Source organism: Malurus melanocephalus, unplaced genomic scaffold (assembly GCF_030028575.1).
Source record: "Malurus melanocephalus ecotype Western Australia unplaced genomic scaffold, MMel_1.1 scaffold_65, whole genome shotgun sequence".
Lineage (NCBI taxonomy): Eukaryota > Metazoa > Chordata > Aves > Passeriformes > Maluridae > Malurus > Malurus melanocephalus.
The window spans coordinates 2,244,166-2,261,132 of NW_026623297.1; the positions used below are offsets into that span (position 1 = coordinate 2,244,166).

General features: G+C 48.0%; 1 protein-coding gene across 7 annotated transcripts in view; it reads left to right on the top strand.

Annotated features, from left to right (window-relative positions):
- FRMD4A (FERM domain containing 4A) overlaps positions 1-16,967 on the top strand; it is a 271,255-nt gene that overhangs the window by 225,832 nt on the left and 28,456 nt on the right. For all 7 annotated transcript variants that reach the window (XM_057366444.1, XM_057366441.1, XM_057366442.1 and 4 more), the window contains exons 12-14: positions 6,148-6,224; positions 10,209-10,347; positions 16,159-16,300. In XM_057366444.1, coding sequence (XP_057222427.1) covers positions 6,148-6,224; positions 10,209-10,347; positions 16,159-16,300 — 358 coding nt within the window. The remainder of the gene's footprint in view (positions 1-6,147; positions 6,225-10,208; positions 10,348-16,158; positions 16,301-16,967) is intronic.

Here is a 16,967-nt window from a genome sequence, read left to right on the forward strand (position 1 = left end):
TGCGGTGCAGCGGCATCCCCATCTCATGACCCAAGGGCACCCTCAGCAATGGGTCACACTAATTCACAGGTGACAGCCCACGGAAATCTCTTGGTAAATCTTCCCCTGAAACAAGAGCACATTTGTTTGAACTAAGATGGTGCTGTTCTGCCTGGACCAAATCCTTCCTCCTTCACTCTAACTAGTTTGACAGAGGTATGATTGATGGGAGCAGGGTTGGCTTGAGGCAGAACACAAATCCATGCCCGGAAACCATGGCCCCACTGAAATCACTGGGACAAAACTGCCATTGACTTGGCTGGAGCTGTGATTTCCATACAGTTTAAGGCCGAAAAGGGACCGCTCACAACCTCCACCCTGACCTCCTGCATAACTCAGCTCCTAGAATTTTGCTYGCTGCTTTGTTCAGTGGAGGGAATTGCATTTCCATGGAGGAATTCTTTTTTGTTATGTTTGTTTTGTCTTTAAACTGCAGGACAAAAGACTTGGGAGTTTATAGCTGCACTCATGCAAGCTGTGTGAAAATACTGTCATTGTTTTAGTTCCATTGTTTAATATCAGTTTTAGTATCGGGAAGTCATCCAGTGCTGGCTCTTGCCCACAGCGTAGGCGAGGGAAGGGGTTGCATTTGGCTGTTAGAAACGTGCCACATTATTTCTCTGCCTTTCCTAGAAGCTATTCAGAGCACCCAGTCTGGGTGGTAGTCCATGCAGTTGGAGGGATGATTGTTCCTTCTGCATAGTGTGATTTAACAAGGCATTAATCATCTAGGAAGTGGCAAGACTTGAAGGACTGGGAGACGCTGTATAGGTCAGCGAGTCAAATAGCAATTACAATTGGTCATTTATTGGATGTTTAGAATCAAAGAAAAATATGGGTTAAAAAGGCTTCTGGAGGTCTCTAGTCCAACCTCACAMTAAAAGTTGTGCCACCTTCAGAGTTTGATCTGGTTACTCATGGCCCTAGYGTTCAATCATCTGCACTCATTGCTTTGGGGTTTGGGGTTTTATTTTATATATCTACTGAAAATTTCCCTTGCTGCAACCCTGCAGCCTGTGTCTGTTGCCTCTTATACTTTCGCTGGGCACCTCTGAACAAAGTCTGTCTCTACCTTCTTTGTAAATYGCCTTTTGGTCATCAAACAGAGCTAACAGCAGATAGATCTTCTCTAGATTTGTGCAGATGGTTTGATCCTAAACAGCCACCAAACATGGTACCTGGAACCCCTGAGAGTGTGTGCATTCAGCCTGTGCCCCATCTTGGGTGATTCAGCACACAGAAAAGAGAAAGAAAATTAGACTCCTGGGCATTTATATTTGGTTCTTAAGAGAACAAATGCAAAATGGTTCACACTGTATCCCCACAGTGTGCCCAGCCATAGCACACATTTCTTTGTAGAAAGGTCTGGCTCTTCTGGGCACAGGAGGCAGAACACAGTATCTCAGGAACCCTGTACCCCAACCTCAGGCTTTGGAATTATTCCAAAAGGTACTATTTGGGCATGTTTCTCTAGGTACAAACAGCACTGTGCACCAACCTCCAGTGCTGGCCCTTCAGCAGCCCCCTGTGTCCTGTGCCTGAGCTGAAGGGCAATACAGGAGCAAGCAACAGCCCCATTAYTGCCAGGAGTTCCCAAATAAATGGYRTGGTCCTTCTGTTGGATACTCCAGCAGGCTSCCTGAGCACAAAGGGACAGAGCACAGCCCAGTGCCTAGCACTAACTCAGGTCCCCACACCTCTGCAAAGTCCAGGTCACCCAGGCCATGAGAGACCGAGCCAGAATCAATCTCTGATATTTCATTTACAAAACACATTCTCTTCTTTATCATGAACCTCCAGCATTTTTCAAATACTGTGATGCTGACCCTACCTCCTGCCATGTGCAAACCCCACAGCACCAGCCTCATGGTCAATAAAAATGGTAAAAAATCCTTCAGACTCACATGGCTGAAATGGATGCAGATCCCTGGGCCTCCTCTCCTCCAGGCTCAGCTTAATTAAGGAGCAGCCAGCAAACCACAAGTGTGCTCACAAAAGAAGTTTGCRTCTGAAGGGCTTTAACTGCAGCTCTTTGTAACTAGTCACAAACATCTGGTGCCTGGCAAGCTTGCCTGCCTCTTGGAAGGGGTTTCCAATGAGAGAATTCCTGTAGCTTGCACCTGAATTCTCTGCAGCACACCATGCAGCCCTCTCCTAGCTCCTCTTCTAAGCTACCAGCTTTGTAGAAATCATTTCTGGCACTGGCTTCCCCTTCATGGCCTCCCCACCCACCCTAACACATTTTAAACAGAAAACGTGGTCTGACAGGGAACAGTCATTCCCTTGAATGTTCATGGGTTGATAAGCAGTTTTTCAAATTCAAGTGATAGTGTCAGTTCCAGCTTTATTGGCACGATGAAACAGACACAGTGAGGGCAGGTCCCTCAGAGCAGGAGGGAATAAGGGTAATTCTTTTCTAGCCCCTTTCACATGCCTGTGTGAGTGTGCAGCTGTGCTCAAAAGCCAGTCTCAGGGATACTTCTTTAAGTATCTGTTGAAGATTAAACCATTTCATGTGCASTCTGTAATGATGGCCACTACCTAAAATTGTTCCCATCTGAAAGCTCCCCAGTGCTGCATGATCCAAAATGAGCTGCTGACCTCAGAAGAGAACCCAGCAGGCAAACCACCACATCACAGAGACTTGGTCCTCTGCAGCACCACTAATTGTCCCCTTGTCTGTGGRCACCAAGTGAAGGCAGCTACTCAAGGGCAGGAGAACTGTGCTTTCAGCTTGTGTTACCAAGTGACTTTCTCCYAAGCCCCACTCCCAGCATGTTTGGGGACATGGTGTCCCAGTCCCTGMTGAGGTATCCTTTCCCAAAGGGTCACTGTACCTCTGATACAGTCCCAGTAAAACCAACACAAATTGTCCCACCCCCAAGTGCAGCATGGTATTCAACCCACGCAAATTAACCAAAGACAATCATAAGCCATATAACCCAAAAGCAGACCCAACCTTGGTGTAGAGAGAGGCAAACCTGCCATGAACATGGATGCTTTGACTCAAACCAGCCCCGAAACCAGCACACATCTGTTGTCACTGCATTTCCACAAGACCCTGTTGAAATTACGACCAGCTCCCTGCTGTGACTCTATTCCCCAGTGAAGGCTGCAAGCGTGGTAAAAGGATCTTGATGGGTAAAAATTACGCTTCCATTTAGGAAGACCCACTAATGGCAACTTGTGCATCTGTCACTGCATTAAAAACATCAATTTGAGATTGTRCATTAGCCGGGCAACTGGTGAAGGGAGCAGCTTGCATTAGGAGCTCTGGCTGAAGGGGGACCTTTGGCTTTGTTTCTCTGGAGGGATTGTGATCTGCTAACAGGAAAGTGGATACTTTCTTGTGKGTATTCACATTTTGGCAGATTTGATTCTTTTTATATAGGAAGAGGGAGACGTCTCAGATCAATGAGAGAAAAAGGAGTGGGAGACTGTAGAATAATATTTGGGGAGCAGATGGAGCACAGTTACAGCAATGGTAAAACACAATATGTACATTCTGGACAACAGAGCTGTGGAATAAAAGACACAAGCTCAGGTTGTGGGGTCACTTTCACCCCCTTCTTCCAAAAGCCTGGATTTGCCTCCTTCTGCACCCTGCCAAGGAAAACAACAAAACTAAATAGAAAAATGCAGCAATCTGGGGAGCTGCTCCAGTGCCCAAAACGTAGGTGTCTAATGCTGTTTTAGGCACTGCTGGTGATCCAAAACATCTGCRTGGGGCTGGCAGATACAGCACCGGACCTATGTCAGCTCCCTCCCACCTGGGGCAGCAGCCAGGGGCCAGGCAGGGAGCCCTGGGGCATGGAAAAGGGCACTCCATGCCTACATTTGGGCATCTGAGCAGCTTCCCCTGAGCCCTGCGTGTTTGGACAGTTGGAGTTAATCATCGAAGAGAAACGAGAAACAGAGATTCACTTAGGAAACAGCACTGTGAGATTTGGGAGCAGAGAGGGTAAAACAGAAAAGGATCTGAGCCCAAGGGATAGTCCGGCAGAGTCAGAGKGGGGAGGATGGGCAGGCGAGCATCCAAACAGAGCAGCTGCCAGCAGCTCGGAAAAGTTTCAGATTCCTTCTGTGCCACGCCGAAGTTTAGTCATAAATGACAACGGGGGACCTGGGGACAAGGATATTTTCTGAAGGGTGTGATCTGCTGGCTTTTTAGACTCTTATGTGTTCCACATGTCTGAGCGCCTCCCAAACACGTCCTCTGCACATGCCGTGCAGCASAGCCGCATTGTCCTCCCCGCCTTGCGGACGGGCATCTGGCAGCACGGAGGGATGTTTTCGGCTTGACCCCAGTTGTTGTCTGTGGGAGTTTAGGCCCCAAACTTCCTTTCCATGCCTTTGAAGCCAGGCGCTTMAAGAGGAGTCAGACTCCAGCTCCCGGCTTAACCCTTTCACCTCATGTCTATCCTCCCTCGGTGGGTAAAATAGTGGGTGTTTCTGTGGTTCTTTTGGTGTTTACAACTTCTGTGCAGCAAATAATTTTTCCCGTGGAGGAATAAGGTAACCCGCTAAGGACAGTGTACTCAGCTTTTCAGACTTCCCATGTCTCCTGGCCCCTTTCTTTCCCCAGCCCCCTGCAATGTGGATAGCCCCAGAAAATGGGGCAGCTCAATGCCCTTCTTAACCCCCATCCTTCCTTCCAAACACCCCGTTACAGAAAGAAAAAGAAAAAATAGAGAAAAAAAAACCCCAACCTTCCTTGGTAACATTAACAAACAAATATTTTCAATTTTGCTGTCCCAGAAATATACAAGGAGAAAATTTAGGGTCCTCGCTGTGATTTGTTTTATTCTCTAGATTTCAGTTCYGCCAGCAGCTATATCAGTGCAAATCAAATTACGCCTCCTGTTTACTTATCTCCAGAGCACTGACACTGGCAACCGAGGCTTATCTCGGCATGTCAGGAGCCAGCGCCTTCCTCGGGGGTTGGATGGGAGCTCCACAGAAGCTCCTTGGAGTGAGAGAAGGAGAGTAAATCAGGGKAAGCTGTGCTGCTGTGCTCCCCAGCAGCGAGGTTACGTTTCCCAGCTCTGCTAGGGCAGTGCAGGGAAGCCGAAGTCCGAAATGCCCAGGGGGGATGGAGGCTGCTTCCAGGACTAGCAGCCTGGAATCCAGAGTTTGGATTTCGGCTTACTCATTTGTGAGGAGGAGGCAGTGGTGGAYCTGCCCGCGGTGGTGACGGTGTGATGGTTTGCGGAGCTGACACTGTTTCTTTGTCACCGCGTCCTTCGCGCTGCTCTGTGGCCAGTCCGCCCTCCTGCCTGAGAGACGGGGRCTATTTGACGGCAGAGGTGTGGGCACAAGGACCGTGTGAGCGCACCCCATTGCCCAGGAGCACGCAGAGCCCTCCAGGGCTGGCCCAGGCGTCAGGAGGCGAGAGCACGCCGCATTTCACTCCCATGAAAAGCTTCGTGCCTCAGTTTCCCCCTTGGTGGTAGTGTTGGCTTTATCCCAGTGCCGCTCTGAGACGCCCTGTAAAASAGAGGTTGGGATATGACCTGTTTGTTGCCGGGTATTGCACTGCCGGGAGCGCTGGAGCTTTGGCCATCGCCACCACGAGTCTGACAGCGCTTGAGTCAGATAAATTGACTCCACGCGGCTCATGCTCCTGCCACTTTTACGTGAATTGCGGATAAACTCAGAACTGGGTATCGCACTTGGGTGGAACGGGACGAGACGCCCTCATAGGGATCTCGCCTCTTTCACCCGGGGGAAAGCCTGTTGTGCCAGGGGCCGATACACCCACCCCAAGGAAAGTGTATTCGAATCCCGGTTTGCCCGGAGTTCGCGTGCGTTTGAACGCATTTGTCCCCACAGAGTGAAACCGGCGCCCTTCCCCTCCTGCCCCCGGCACCGATCCCGCCGCAGGCAGCGGGGGCCCGGCGGGCTGGAGAGGGGGGAGGGAGGGACGGAGGACGCCGCCCGCCCCCGGGGCTGCCCCGCGGGTCCGGGGCGGGGGGCGCGGGCGGGACGCGGGGCCGGGGCGGAGCGCAGCGCAGCGGGGCATTCCCGCCGCAGCGCCGGGAGGAAGCGGCGGGCAGGGCTGGGCGAGGGAGCGCGCCGAGCCGCCTCATCCCCTTCTTCTCCCCGCAGATCTTCCAATGGAGGCAGCTGGAGAACCTCTATTTCCGCGAGAAGAAGTTCTCGGTGGAGGTGCACGATCCGCGCAGGTGAGCCACGAGACGGGCCGGGCTGAGCCGGGTCGGGCTRAGCCGCGCTGTCCCCGCCGCTGCGCGGGGCTCGCTGTGCTTGGTAGCTGGGGAACACTTCAGAGAGAGGCAGCGGGTACCAAGCCGGGGGSTGCTGCTTCCTTCCAGCGGGACATTTCGGCTTCTGTGTGTGTTTTTCAGGATGTTTCCCCTCGGCGCCCGGCGGTATTCTCTTTCCCCTTCCCTCTGTTCTGTCGCCTTGTGACCCCCGGGACTGTGCAGCTCCGGTGCCCCAGCTGCACTGCCGGCAGCCCCCGTGTGAAAGGGAGGTTTTGCCTTGTCCCTGTGTTTCACTAAGAGCCTGGAGATGAGCGCCAGATTTTGTACTCACATGCTTCTTTGTAAATAAATATTCAGTAGTGAAGCTGAAAGGAATGGCGCGGAACCAGAGGTTTACCGGCAGYCTGGATGAAAGCCCATCAGTCCTTTTGGCATAGGAATCTTTTTTTACTTTGGAAGCTTAATGTGAGAGAGAGTTCAAGGGACTGTGCTGCATCCCATCGGCGCATTCAGCACCCCTGGTGTGTTTGCGTTACCGGATGGTCACTGCAGACTGTGTGCATGGCTCTGAAAGTTGCTCTYGCTAAAAATGTCTTTCTTGCCCTKTAACTGTGATACCACCGAGGGAAAMCATCACTTCCCAGACTGATTTGATGTGCTGCTGGTAGCAATGAGTTTTGCTRTCACTCAGCTGTTTCACCTGTTTCCCATGYCTATCCGTGTATTAGCCTACTAATRTGTGTACTTTTATTGGCGGAATTTTGCATGCAGTTTCTGTCCTTATTTACCCTGATAAGAGCACAGTCATACTAGTACAACGGTGCCTGTCTGCATAGGTGTATTTTGTTACAACAAACTTTCAGTAAMGCAGCTCCAGGTCAGCAGAACCTCAGAGCATCTGCTTAATATTAAGCATGTAAACACTCACATGAAATCTAGCAGAGCGAATTCCCAAAGTCGAGAATACCCTGGGAGATCTTACAGCAACAGGAGCTGGGGGTGGTGCACTTCTTCCCCCACCGAGGCTCCAGCAGCCAGCGAGGCCACAGAAACGTGTGCTGCGAGCAATCAACAGCCCCTAAATGCCCTAAGTTCTGGCTGTTTCCTGGAAGGAGCAGTTGCAAGAAAAAGAAAGGAAATAGCTCTGGGACTTTAAAATCACAGTGACATTTGTAACTCGATGTCGTGCATGAAATGTGACCACACAGAGCAACCTCTTCTCTTTCATTTGTATTTAGATTATAGGAATTAGTGACACAGMAGAGTTTCCGTTTCTTACTCCATTGCATTGTTTCTCTGACTCAACACCAGGAGGACAAAGCCTTGTCCGGGGTTGTCAGCCTGGTACTTTCTCGGTGCAAAGGAGTTAATTTGGTTGGGTTTTATGTAATTTTGATTGGGCTGTGTTTCCAGAGTGCCACCATCCAGGTGGAACTGGTACTCAGGCTGTAAAGCAACACAGCACGTTGCAGTGGTGTGGTGGGAAGACCGCTTGGGTTGTAGTCTCCCAGCCAAGTGGGATGGACTACTGCGAGGAGTTGTTCAGCATGTGGAGGAGGAGGAGTAGCCAACGCACTGCTCTCTCCACATTCCTGTCCTCGTAGCCAAACCAGAGCCTGAGTCAGCGAAGCCACAGCTAGGAGAGGGAGTGCAGCTCCGTGGTTGTGGCCAGAGCTGGGCAGCACAACGTATGTTTTTTAAGCCCTGCCTCTGCCCATGGCTTCCTGTCCCCAACAAGCCATTTAACCTCCTTTTTTTGCAGTTACTTATCCCATAAAGGAGGAAATTGATACACTTTAGGGACTATCAACAGGGTTAATTCCATAGTGCATGTGGCATGCATGAAGGGAAGTCATGGAAAAAAACACCCATGGGCCATCTCTCTCTCAGGTCTTCAGAATACAGCTGTAAAAAGCAAGTCCACAGCTCTGACCAGCAAAGTCTGCAGACATTATAACAGAGTCTGCAGTTTTGATGGGAAACACGTAGAGATTCCAAAAGGGGAAAAAAATCTCGTGGCTTTTACAATGAGAAGATGGATGGTTTGCAGAGTATGTTTCTAAGAATTCAGGAGTAACTGCATTTGAACCAGAATTAAGGCTTCAGCCCATGTTTGAGTGCCTTAATGCCTTAGAGCCTTACGTGCCAGTGTGCTGCAGTGGATTGTGTCCTTGGACCAGTATAAAGCATCCAGAGTGGGATCTGCTCTCCAGTCTCAACTTCAACAACACCTCCCATTACAGCCTTCATTCCCTGTTCAGTGAAAGGAATCAGAAAGCCCAACACCATCAGCTGCTGTCCTGTTGCTTCCATGGAGACTTTTCTCACAAGAACAATACTCCTAATGGGACATGGTCTCTAGCACCATTGACAGGGAAAGGGCTCGGCACAGGGTAACACTGAAATACGAGATCCCATTTGTCTCAGACCTTGTTTGCCTTGGCCACAGCTGTTTTATCCAAAATTTCACTCTGATTTGTAGCTCCATAATTTGACTTTAACACATTTTGAAACATTGAAAAGGCCCCGATGTAATGACTATCAGCTCTCTCCCAGACTGAGCATTGCCAGCAGTTCTCATTTTGCTGCAGAATTTTGGTTTTCTTTAATTCTTGGCTCTATCACAACTTTCTCCAACAATGTGCCTCCCCTCTCTGTATTCACCYCCAATTTTGGACAGTAGCCCACAAGCACCAGAAGAGAGGTGTCCAGTGCAGGTGCAGGAGGGGAACTTTRGCAGGTTTGAGGAGTTGTGAATGCTGGTAAAAGAGTTGACTCTCCCTTGTACGGCACAGTAGAGCTCCTGGGCTGTCCTGCAGTGTCACCTCCACACTGTGTGGTACAGAGTCCCTGCTCTCCGGGCTGTGGCAGCTCCTCTGCAGTACACCTGCTCCCCAGGATGTCTCTTGTACTGGTCCCTCTTCACAATCCATGTCCCTCAAAGTGTCACGTTTCTGAGCTGTACCCATGTCACATCATTTCATAATCCTACTCCACCACAAGACTCAACAGACTGCAGAGGAGGCCCTCACTTATTTGGGGTTCTGTAGGTCAGTGGTGTGGTTYATTCCAGCCAGAGTTCCATCCCTGCAGTGGGAGGAGTTCCACAGACCAGGATGCTGAGAGTGYGGATGTGCAGTGTGCTGGTGTCAGGGGCTCTGCTGGTGGGGTTGCTTTTGAGGGATGGGGAGGAATAATCAAGCAGTTTTGTACAGCTGTGAAAGCATGGGGAAACCTAACCTGTGTTTTTTTGCTAATGTTTGAGAACAATTGGGACTCGCAGAGAGGAAATATTTAGCTCTTATTTTTCCTGTTTTTAAATTCACTTAGCTAATCRCTGGGTCCCATTCTTCTCTCCAGCACATCAGGCAGCCCCCTCTGAACCTCACAACTCCCTGCCCCCATACCATGTGGCAAAACCTACWACATCTGTTTACARGTGGAGAAATCAAGGTTCCTGAARAGTTTSTCCCACTAAAGTTTCTTCCCTAAAGCAGCCATTTAGTTGTTACCTGGGTCCTAATATTTGGCAGCCACTGTCCAAAGCCAGACGTAGTGGAGATTGTGAAGACTTGGACTCTGATGTCTCAGTATGGGGTGAGACACAGAGGATTCATGCAGGCTTTGACCTTAGTGACTCCCCTGGGATATGCAGCAAGTCAGCATCAGCTCAGCCAAACCCAGGGATAGTCTGAACTAGACAAACTGGATTGTTTTACTCTTAGTCCTCTGGAGCTTGCTGTCTTGAGGAGATATTTAAAGTAAATGCTCTCTGGGCTTGATTAGATATTTATTGCTGATTTCTTAGCCTTCTTTCCCATTAGCACAAGGGTGTTCACAGTAAAAACAGCAGCTTTGACTATGAGATCTGTGATATGTTCTGCCATAGGAAGCAATCTGGTGAAACCTTTGTGTAACCCCAGTTCATTCTTTTCTCCTYTCCAGGGCATCTGTGACCAGGAGGACTTTTGGGCATAGTGGCATCGCTGTGCATACGTGGTACGCCTGTCCAGCACTAATAAAGTCTATCTGGGCTATGGCCATTAGTCAACATCAGTTCTACCTGGACAGRAAGCAAAGCAAGGTAAGCATGGGAAGTGCATATTGTGGTGGGTGAGTCCTTGTCACTCTCCACAGCCCCAGCCAGCTCAAGGCCGGATGGTGGCTTCTTTCCTGCTCTCCCTTTCTACTTGAGATGAAAAAAAAGGCAAATTGACTCAAGATATTTGCTAATTTTCGCCAGATTGAGAACATTTTTATTGAAATCATATCTATGGGAGTAAGGATTGAGAAAAAGGTTGTMTTGAACTGTGGCCAAATTGAAAGAGCCAAAGTTAGCAAGGAGATAGGCTCAYGTCCCTGTTTGGATGGTTTCCACATTTTGAACTCTGTCATAAAGTTAGGGCAGCTTCCAATAACTGAGTTCAAAGTAGCTTCACAGTCTACRACTGTTTCTGGATTCTTCTTGYTGTCYTTTGCTTTTTACTATTGTATTTTCYTAGAAATGARGGGTAGGGATATTATAYTRGGAGAAGGACAGGAGGCTTGASAGCCTGGCCTTACAAGGAACTGTCGCAATCTGGTGTTTCACAAAGGCCCATGCAATGCACAAAAGAAACCACCTTGAAATGAGCAGAGTRTGTGTTCTCCCTCTAATTCCTTTCATCAGTGGTTTTAGGCATACCCAGAGGAGCAGGAGATCCCTTTGATCACTTTGAGATCACTTTGATACAGAGAAAAGACTTCTCATGGGGACTTTTTTCTCCATATGAGCACACTGGTGTAAAGCTTCACATTGAAGATAGAGACTGTGTTTAGTGAGTACCTGCATTGGCCCTCATCTCTGGTGAAATGGCAGAAGGTGCAGGTGATGGGCTTTCAAATACCTGAAACAATATTAACACCTTGCTGTTGTTGAAAGCACTGTGTACATTTTCGAGCAGGGGCTGCTCCTTTCCTTGCTCAGACCCTGGTTCTATCAGGTCCCTTCAWGAGCCAGTTCAGCCCACTAAGCTGGCAGAAAAATATTTCTTTTTCCTGCTTTTCTTTACTGCATTATTTTTTTTCTGCCAGTTAAATGAATTTAGTTGGCTTTCTGGAATTATGTGGTGGTTCATGAGGTGTGCTGTTCATCCCACTCATTCTAAGTCCTGACATTGCTTTCCCCATCATGAGGTCTGTGATTTCATTGTAGAATAGTAGGGTAGGACTTTTGGATGCCTTGGGCAGAGTTGCACTCACTTTGACCATGTCTTATCTAGTGCAAATACCCAGATTTCACCTTAGTTKCTGTAAACTGTATTGAATTTAGGGATGCAGCCAACTTCCCAACCCTGCCTAAGTGCCAGCTGKAAATATGGACAACATTGCATACTCACTGATACCAGGGGATGCCTTCCTGTCCCCCTTCTCTGCTCAGGACCATCAGGGCAGTGCATAGTTCTCTGTCAACTCAGAGATAGATGTCAGACAAATAGAAGCTTATTTTTCTTTACTTTTAGCCAGATGGATTTGCTGATCTAGCTGCARGGTATTTAGGTCACAAGCAACCAACAAACAAAAGGAGATTCYCTCCATCTCCTATTTCTTTGGTAAGAAACTGGGTCTCTGAAACACTCAGGACTTCCCTTCAGWGACTCCTTTTGTTGTGGGCAGATTGTGTTTCAATCTGATCTCCCCTCTCTCACACTCCTACAGGCAGCACCACCCACCAGCCCTCATTTGTCAACCTGTCACGTCTGTGACCATGTCAGAGTGCTTTGTCACAATAATCCCAGTGGTCATGCTGAGGCTTTGAAGTTAAGGCGTACAAATATTTTTGTCCCTTTCTCTTAAGGGAACTGGTATTTTCATCTGTTGTCCTCATCTTTGACATGCCACTGTCAATATTGATAGATCCATCAATTTTAAATTATCTGTTCAGTTCATCCTGCTGGCCACTTCAAGGACACTGTGCTCATATGAGCTTCGCTTTTAGTAAATCATATCCCAGAGTGGGGTGATGTGAAATGTCTTCAGTTCAGCTCTCAGGGGCCTAGACAAACATTTATTGAATTTCAGGTCGCATGGGTTTGCAGCCCCTTAAATCTCAGGCCTCACTTCAATTGAATCTTCAACTTCAAAGCAAAACTTAGATATTCCTTCCTTTCATGTCCAAACTTGGCATTTCATATCATTTTGACAAAAGAAAGAAAAATAAAAACAAACTTAGAGGAGAAAGCCTGCTGGAGCTCACTGCAGCTGAGCCTTTGCTCCAGTGATGTAGATTAGATGGCGGGAGATGTGACAGAGTGATAAAGAAAGCTTGAACTCTGTGCTCCTCACACAACTGGGCACCAGTTGGATCTGAACCAACAGCTCCACTGGAAAGAAAACCATTCACTTGATTTTAAAAAGAAATAAAATCCGCTTTGCCTGGATTCTGACCCTTTTGCGAGTGAGGTCCCAGCCGTTTCTGCATCCTCACTCCATGCTGAACTCCTGCCAGCTCGCCGGGTTCCCAGCGTCTCGCTCCCTGCTGATTTGTCTCTCTCTCCCTGCAACTGAAGCGTAACGTGGAGACTGAAAAGATCCCCAGMTTCCCAAGTGAGCTTGTCAGCGTGCAGAACTCCTGTCAGCTTCCCTTTTTTTTCGGGAGACAGATGCAGCAGGACTTCAAGGCATGTCTTTGCTCTGTTGACTGCACTGAGTCAATCAAACGTTTGGCCTAGAAACCTTGAGAAGTCCCATTCTGTGGGAATTTTCAACAGCACGTTCCTCTTAAKTGCAAAGCTTTTTGGCTGAATGAACTGGTAGAAAATAGGCCAAGGGTTTCAAAAAATCACCTCCAGGAAAGCCCCATCACTGAGGGATAAATTCATCCCTAGTGTCCATCACGGATTTTTCTTCACCCTCTGACCCTGTCAGAGCAGCACTGGGGATCAGTTTGGCCCCRTACTTTGAAATGACTCATGAATGAGCCAGTCTTCCTCCATGTAAATGAGACTTGGCAGGTCTGCTCTAAGTGCCTTAAAATTTCTGAGCCTGGAGGGACTGCAGGGCTCRGGGGAACGCTAATGGGGTGTAACTCAGCTTTCCAGGGCTGTGCTGCAGCACACAGCCTGCACAGGCCTCGTGCTGGCTGCTGCTCAGTGGCCTGTGTGAAATGAGCTGTTGGTCTGATTCCTGCTGCTGCTGAGAGCCTGTCCAAGGCACGAGACCACCCGATGCTGATTGGCATTGCTGTAGGCAGCAGAGGCAGCAGGGACTGAGCAGCAAGGAAATTTAACCCCMTCCCTTTCAGGAGGTGTTTCATCCCCATTGTTCAGTGCCAGGCACCATTAGCACAACTGCAATCAGATCTAAAACCTTCTCCTGTGGTTTCAGCAGGTTCRAATTGTACCCTCTGCAAAGGAAGCTCAGTCTGCCCTGCTAATCTTGCCTGCTCTCTTCTGGTTTGTTTTTCCTCTCTCCTGGCTCTGGGGATGCCAGGCTTTGCTCTTATATCATCTTTTTGTTTGCCCTCTGTAGGGCACACCTCCAGTCACTGCTGGCTTGGCCAGTACCACATCATCACCCAGCGGCCACATCACTTTCACTCAGCAGTTTAGTTGGTGCCCAGACAGATGGGGCCASACTGTGCCCTAATTTGCATTCTGAATATGAGTGGAAATAAACTATAGGGCTTCTTGCTGTAACTATACTATMAATCAGGAAAACCACTGCCTCATGGAACGGGAGGGATGGATCTGTCTGTGCACACTTGGGGTTTGTGCCTTTCTGAGACATCCACTGCCAGGACTCAGTGTGTTGGGTCAGGTAGACACTGGGTTTGATCAATATAGCTGCTCCTGGGGTTGTACAAGGTGCACATAACCCTATAAACATGTAGGGTTGTACAGCATATGTACAGCTGCAAGGGGTATATCAGCAGTACAAAGGCAGTTTGGAAGGCTTGTTACCTCCAAAAATGTGGCATTGCAGCAATACAGCAGTTCATGCTTAGGCTGCTTATCAAGACTTCAGAAGCAGGAAATCTCATTAGATAAAAGCAGTGATTTCCTTCTTCAACCAGAACTAACCTTCCAGAGCTGTTTGAATAAGCTGTTTCAYAGACCTTGTTTCTGACCAGAAATATCAGCTCCAAGGAGCTGAAGAGTGCTGTCCTTCTCCTGGAGCTGATTTTAGGGAGGAACTGCTGGAAAACAGAAAGTGTCTAACTGGTTGCAACATTTATTGAAGAGCGTCAGTACCAGTTGACTAAACTGCTCTGATATCTTGTCAAATAGTTCAGCCTCTGCACTCAAACAAGTGAGAGCACACACCCTGTTACTGGAGTTCTTGTGGACATAAGCTTGTGAGGCATTTGGGTACCTGARAAGGTAATGGTGGAGCCTATAAATACCCAAGAATATTAAATTATGATGATACTTCTGAGGGTATTTTCGGTGTAAGGTTTTCCCTGTGCTGTCTTCATTTGCAGTCTTAAATTAATCTTAAAAATACAGTGTGCTACAGGGAGATATTTTCTTTTCCTTATTATTTCACTGATAATGCAAACAGAGGCAGGGGATCACTAAGAACTTAACCTTAAGTGTCTTACCCAAAGCCCCACAGCATATCAGTAACAGAGCTAAGAAGCTCAATGGTGAGCACTGAGCCATCAATTCAGCCTTAGTTCTTGTTAGAATGGTTTTTTCTTCTTGAGGATATGAAGTAACACGGAAAATCCCATCATGACAAATATTCCTTGTAGTCCTGTTTCATGTTCTTTCCAGAGGGAACAGATCACATGTGGTATATGGATGTCAGTCAGCTTCTGATTTGTTGGTGCAGTAATGATGTGCCCATCCCCTGAGCTATATGGTCAGGGCTGAGTCTATTCTGGCCTTGASAAGGGGCAAAGGTGAATGGTCAGGTCATCTTGAATTGGGGTTTCACCCCTTTTTTTGGATAAAACTCTTCATGCAGTTGGAGAATCTTGGTAAAAACATGCCAACAACTTTGTGTTCTGGGAAATCAAAATTGCGGATCAGTGGCCCTGCAAGGGCAGAAGCTCAGAAGCACAGGGCTTGTAATAGACTGAGATGATTGTTGGAGGTCCCTTCCAGCTGAAATTCTATTCTATTCTATTCTATTCTATTCTATTCTATTCTATTCTATTCTATTCTATTCTATTCTATTCTATTCTATTCTATTCTATTCTATTCTATTCTTCTCCAAGTTTACTCATTATGCATTATTTACTTAGTTGTAATTACAAATTGCAGCAACCTTGTTGATGTTTGGTGGTGAACAGTGGCTGACTCCATGCCCCAGTGGGGCCAGTTACTGAGCTGGGCTGGCTGTTGTATCTTACTGGAGTAACATTTATGCTTTGAAGAGATGCCTTACAGTAGGGGCACTGCATGCAGCTTGTTTGTCTGGACAATAACCTGAACGTGTTTTCCTGTGAATATTTTCCTCTAGCTTCTCATGACGGCCCATTTAAGCCATGTCCTCACTGTGTCTTGCCCCTAAGCTTATTGCTGATTTGCAAAGGCCCCTTCTGGCGTCCTTTAGATGCTAGAGATGATCTTTAGCCTTTGAGCTTTTCAGCAGGTTATTGTGATGGCATTTCTGAAGGTTTCTTATTGTATGTGKTAAAACACTGACTGCATACATCCTTTGTTTAAGAGAGAAAAATGTGCATGGCAAAGCAAAGAAAAACCCAAACAACAGGAAGCAATGCCAGGATTGTACCCACTTAAGAATGTAAAAAGCACAGCAGTGAATACTGTGCCAGATTGCTTCTATTCTTGTAAAATAATTCAAGTTTGCTGTGGAGGCCTGTTTCCTGCCACAGCAAAAGGTCTTTTTTCTTCTGTGAGCTTCCAAGAGGCGATAGGTCATTACTAACTCTTGTGTCCACCTCCAGTCCAAGATTCATGCTGCRAGAAGCCTGAGCGAGATTGCCATTGACCTGACTGAAACTGGAACCCTCAAGACCTCAAAGCTGGCCAACATGGGGAGTAAAGGCAAAATTATCAGCGGAAGCAGCGGGAGTCTTCTGTCATCAGGTAGGTGCTTTGTCCCGTAACTGGAGAGAATATGGTGGAAGGGCCATGGCCATGGTATAATGGGGAGCAGCCAGAAGCTGCACTGCAGAATGAAAGTCACTTCCCTTTCGCCTTTCTGTCTGTCCAGGTGTCGTTCCATCYCTCAGCACGCTGCTCCACAAACAGCACAGGCAGCAGCCTCCCCCTCTCCCTTTACCACCACTCGTTTCCTCCTTGACTCCAGGATGTCATCTCCTGCCTCTCAATTTCCAGCTGAAACCTGGTCTCTCTTGACAATTTCTACCCTAACCGTGCCTTGGTATCCAGCTCATCCTGAGGCAGATGGGTTTGTGAAGGAATGTTCAGCCAGCAATGGGGAAGCAGTCAGCCAGTGCAGCTCTCAAGGGAAACTGAGGTTGGGAGCTGGTGATGTTCCTCAGCATTGTTGAGACAGGGTGTCTTCTTCACAGAGTGMACATCTGCTTTGCTTCTCTGTTGCTGGAATTTGGCTGCTGTCTCAGGCTCAACAGAGCTACTCCCTAGCACTCTACAACACTAGTGCAGGGTCCTGGAGGTTTCTTCTTGTGAAGAGCACTCTCCTGTGTGAGGAAGATGTACCCTGTGAGAGTAACCCAAGGGAAGGTGATGCAGAGGAGAGCTAGAGYATGAGGAGAGAAGGATTGGAGAA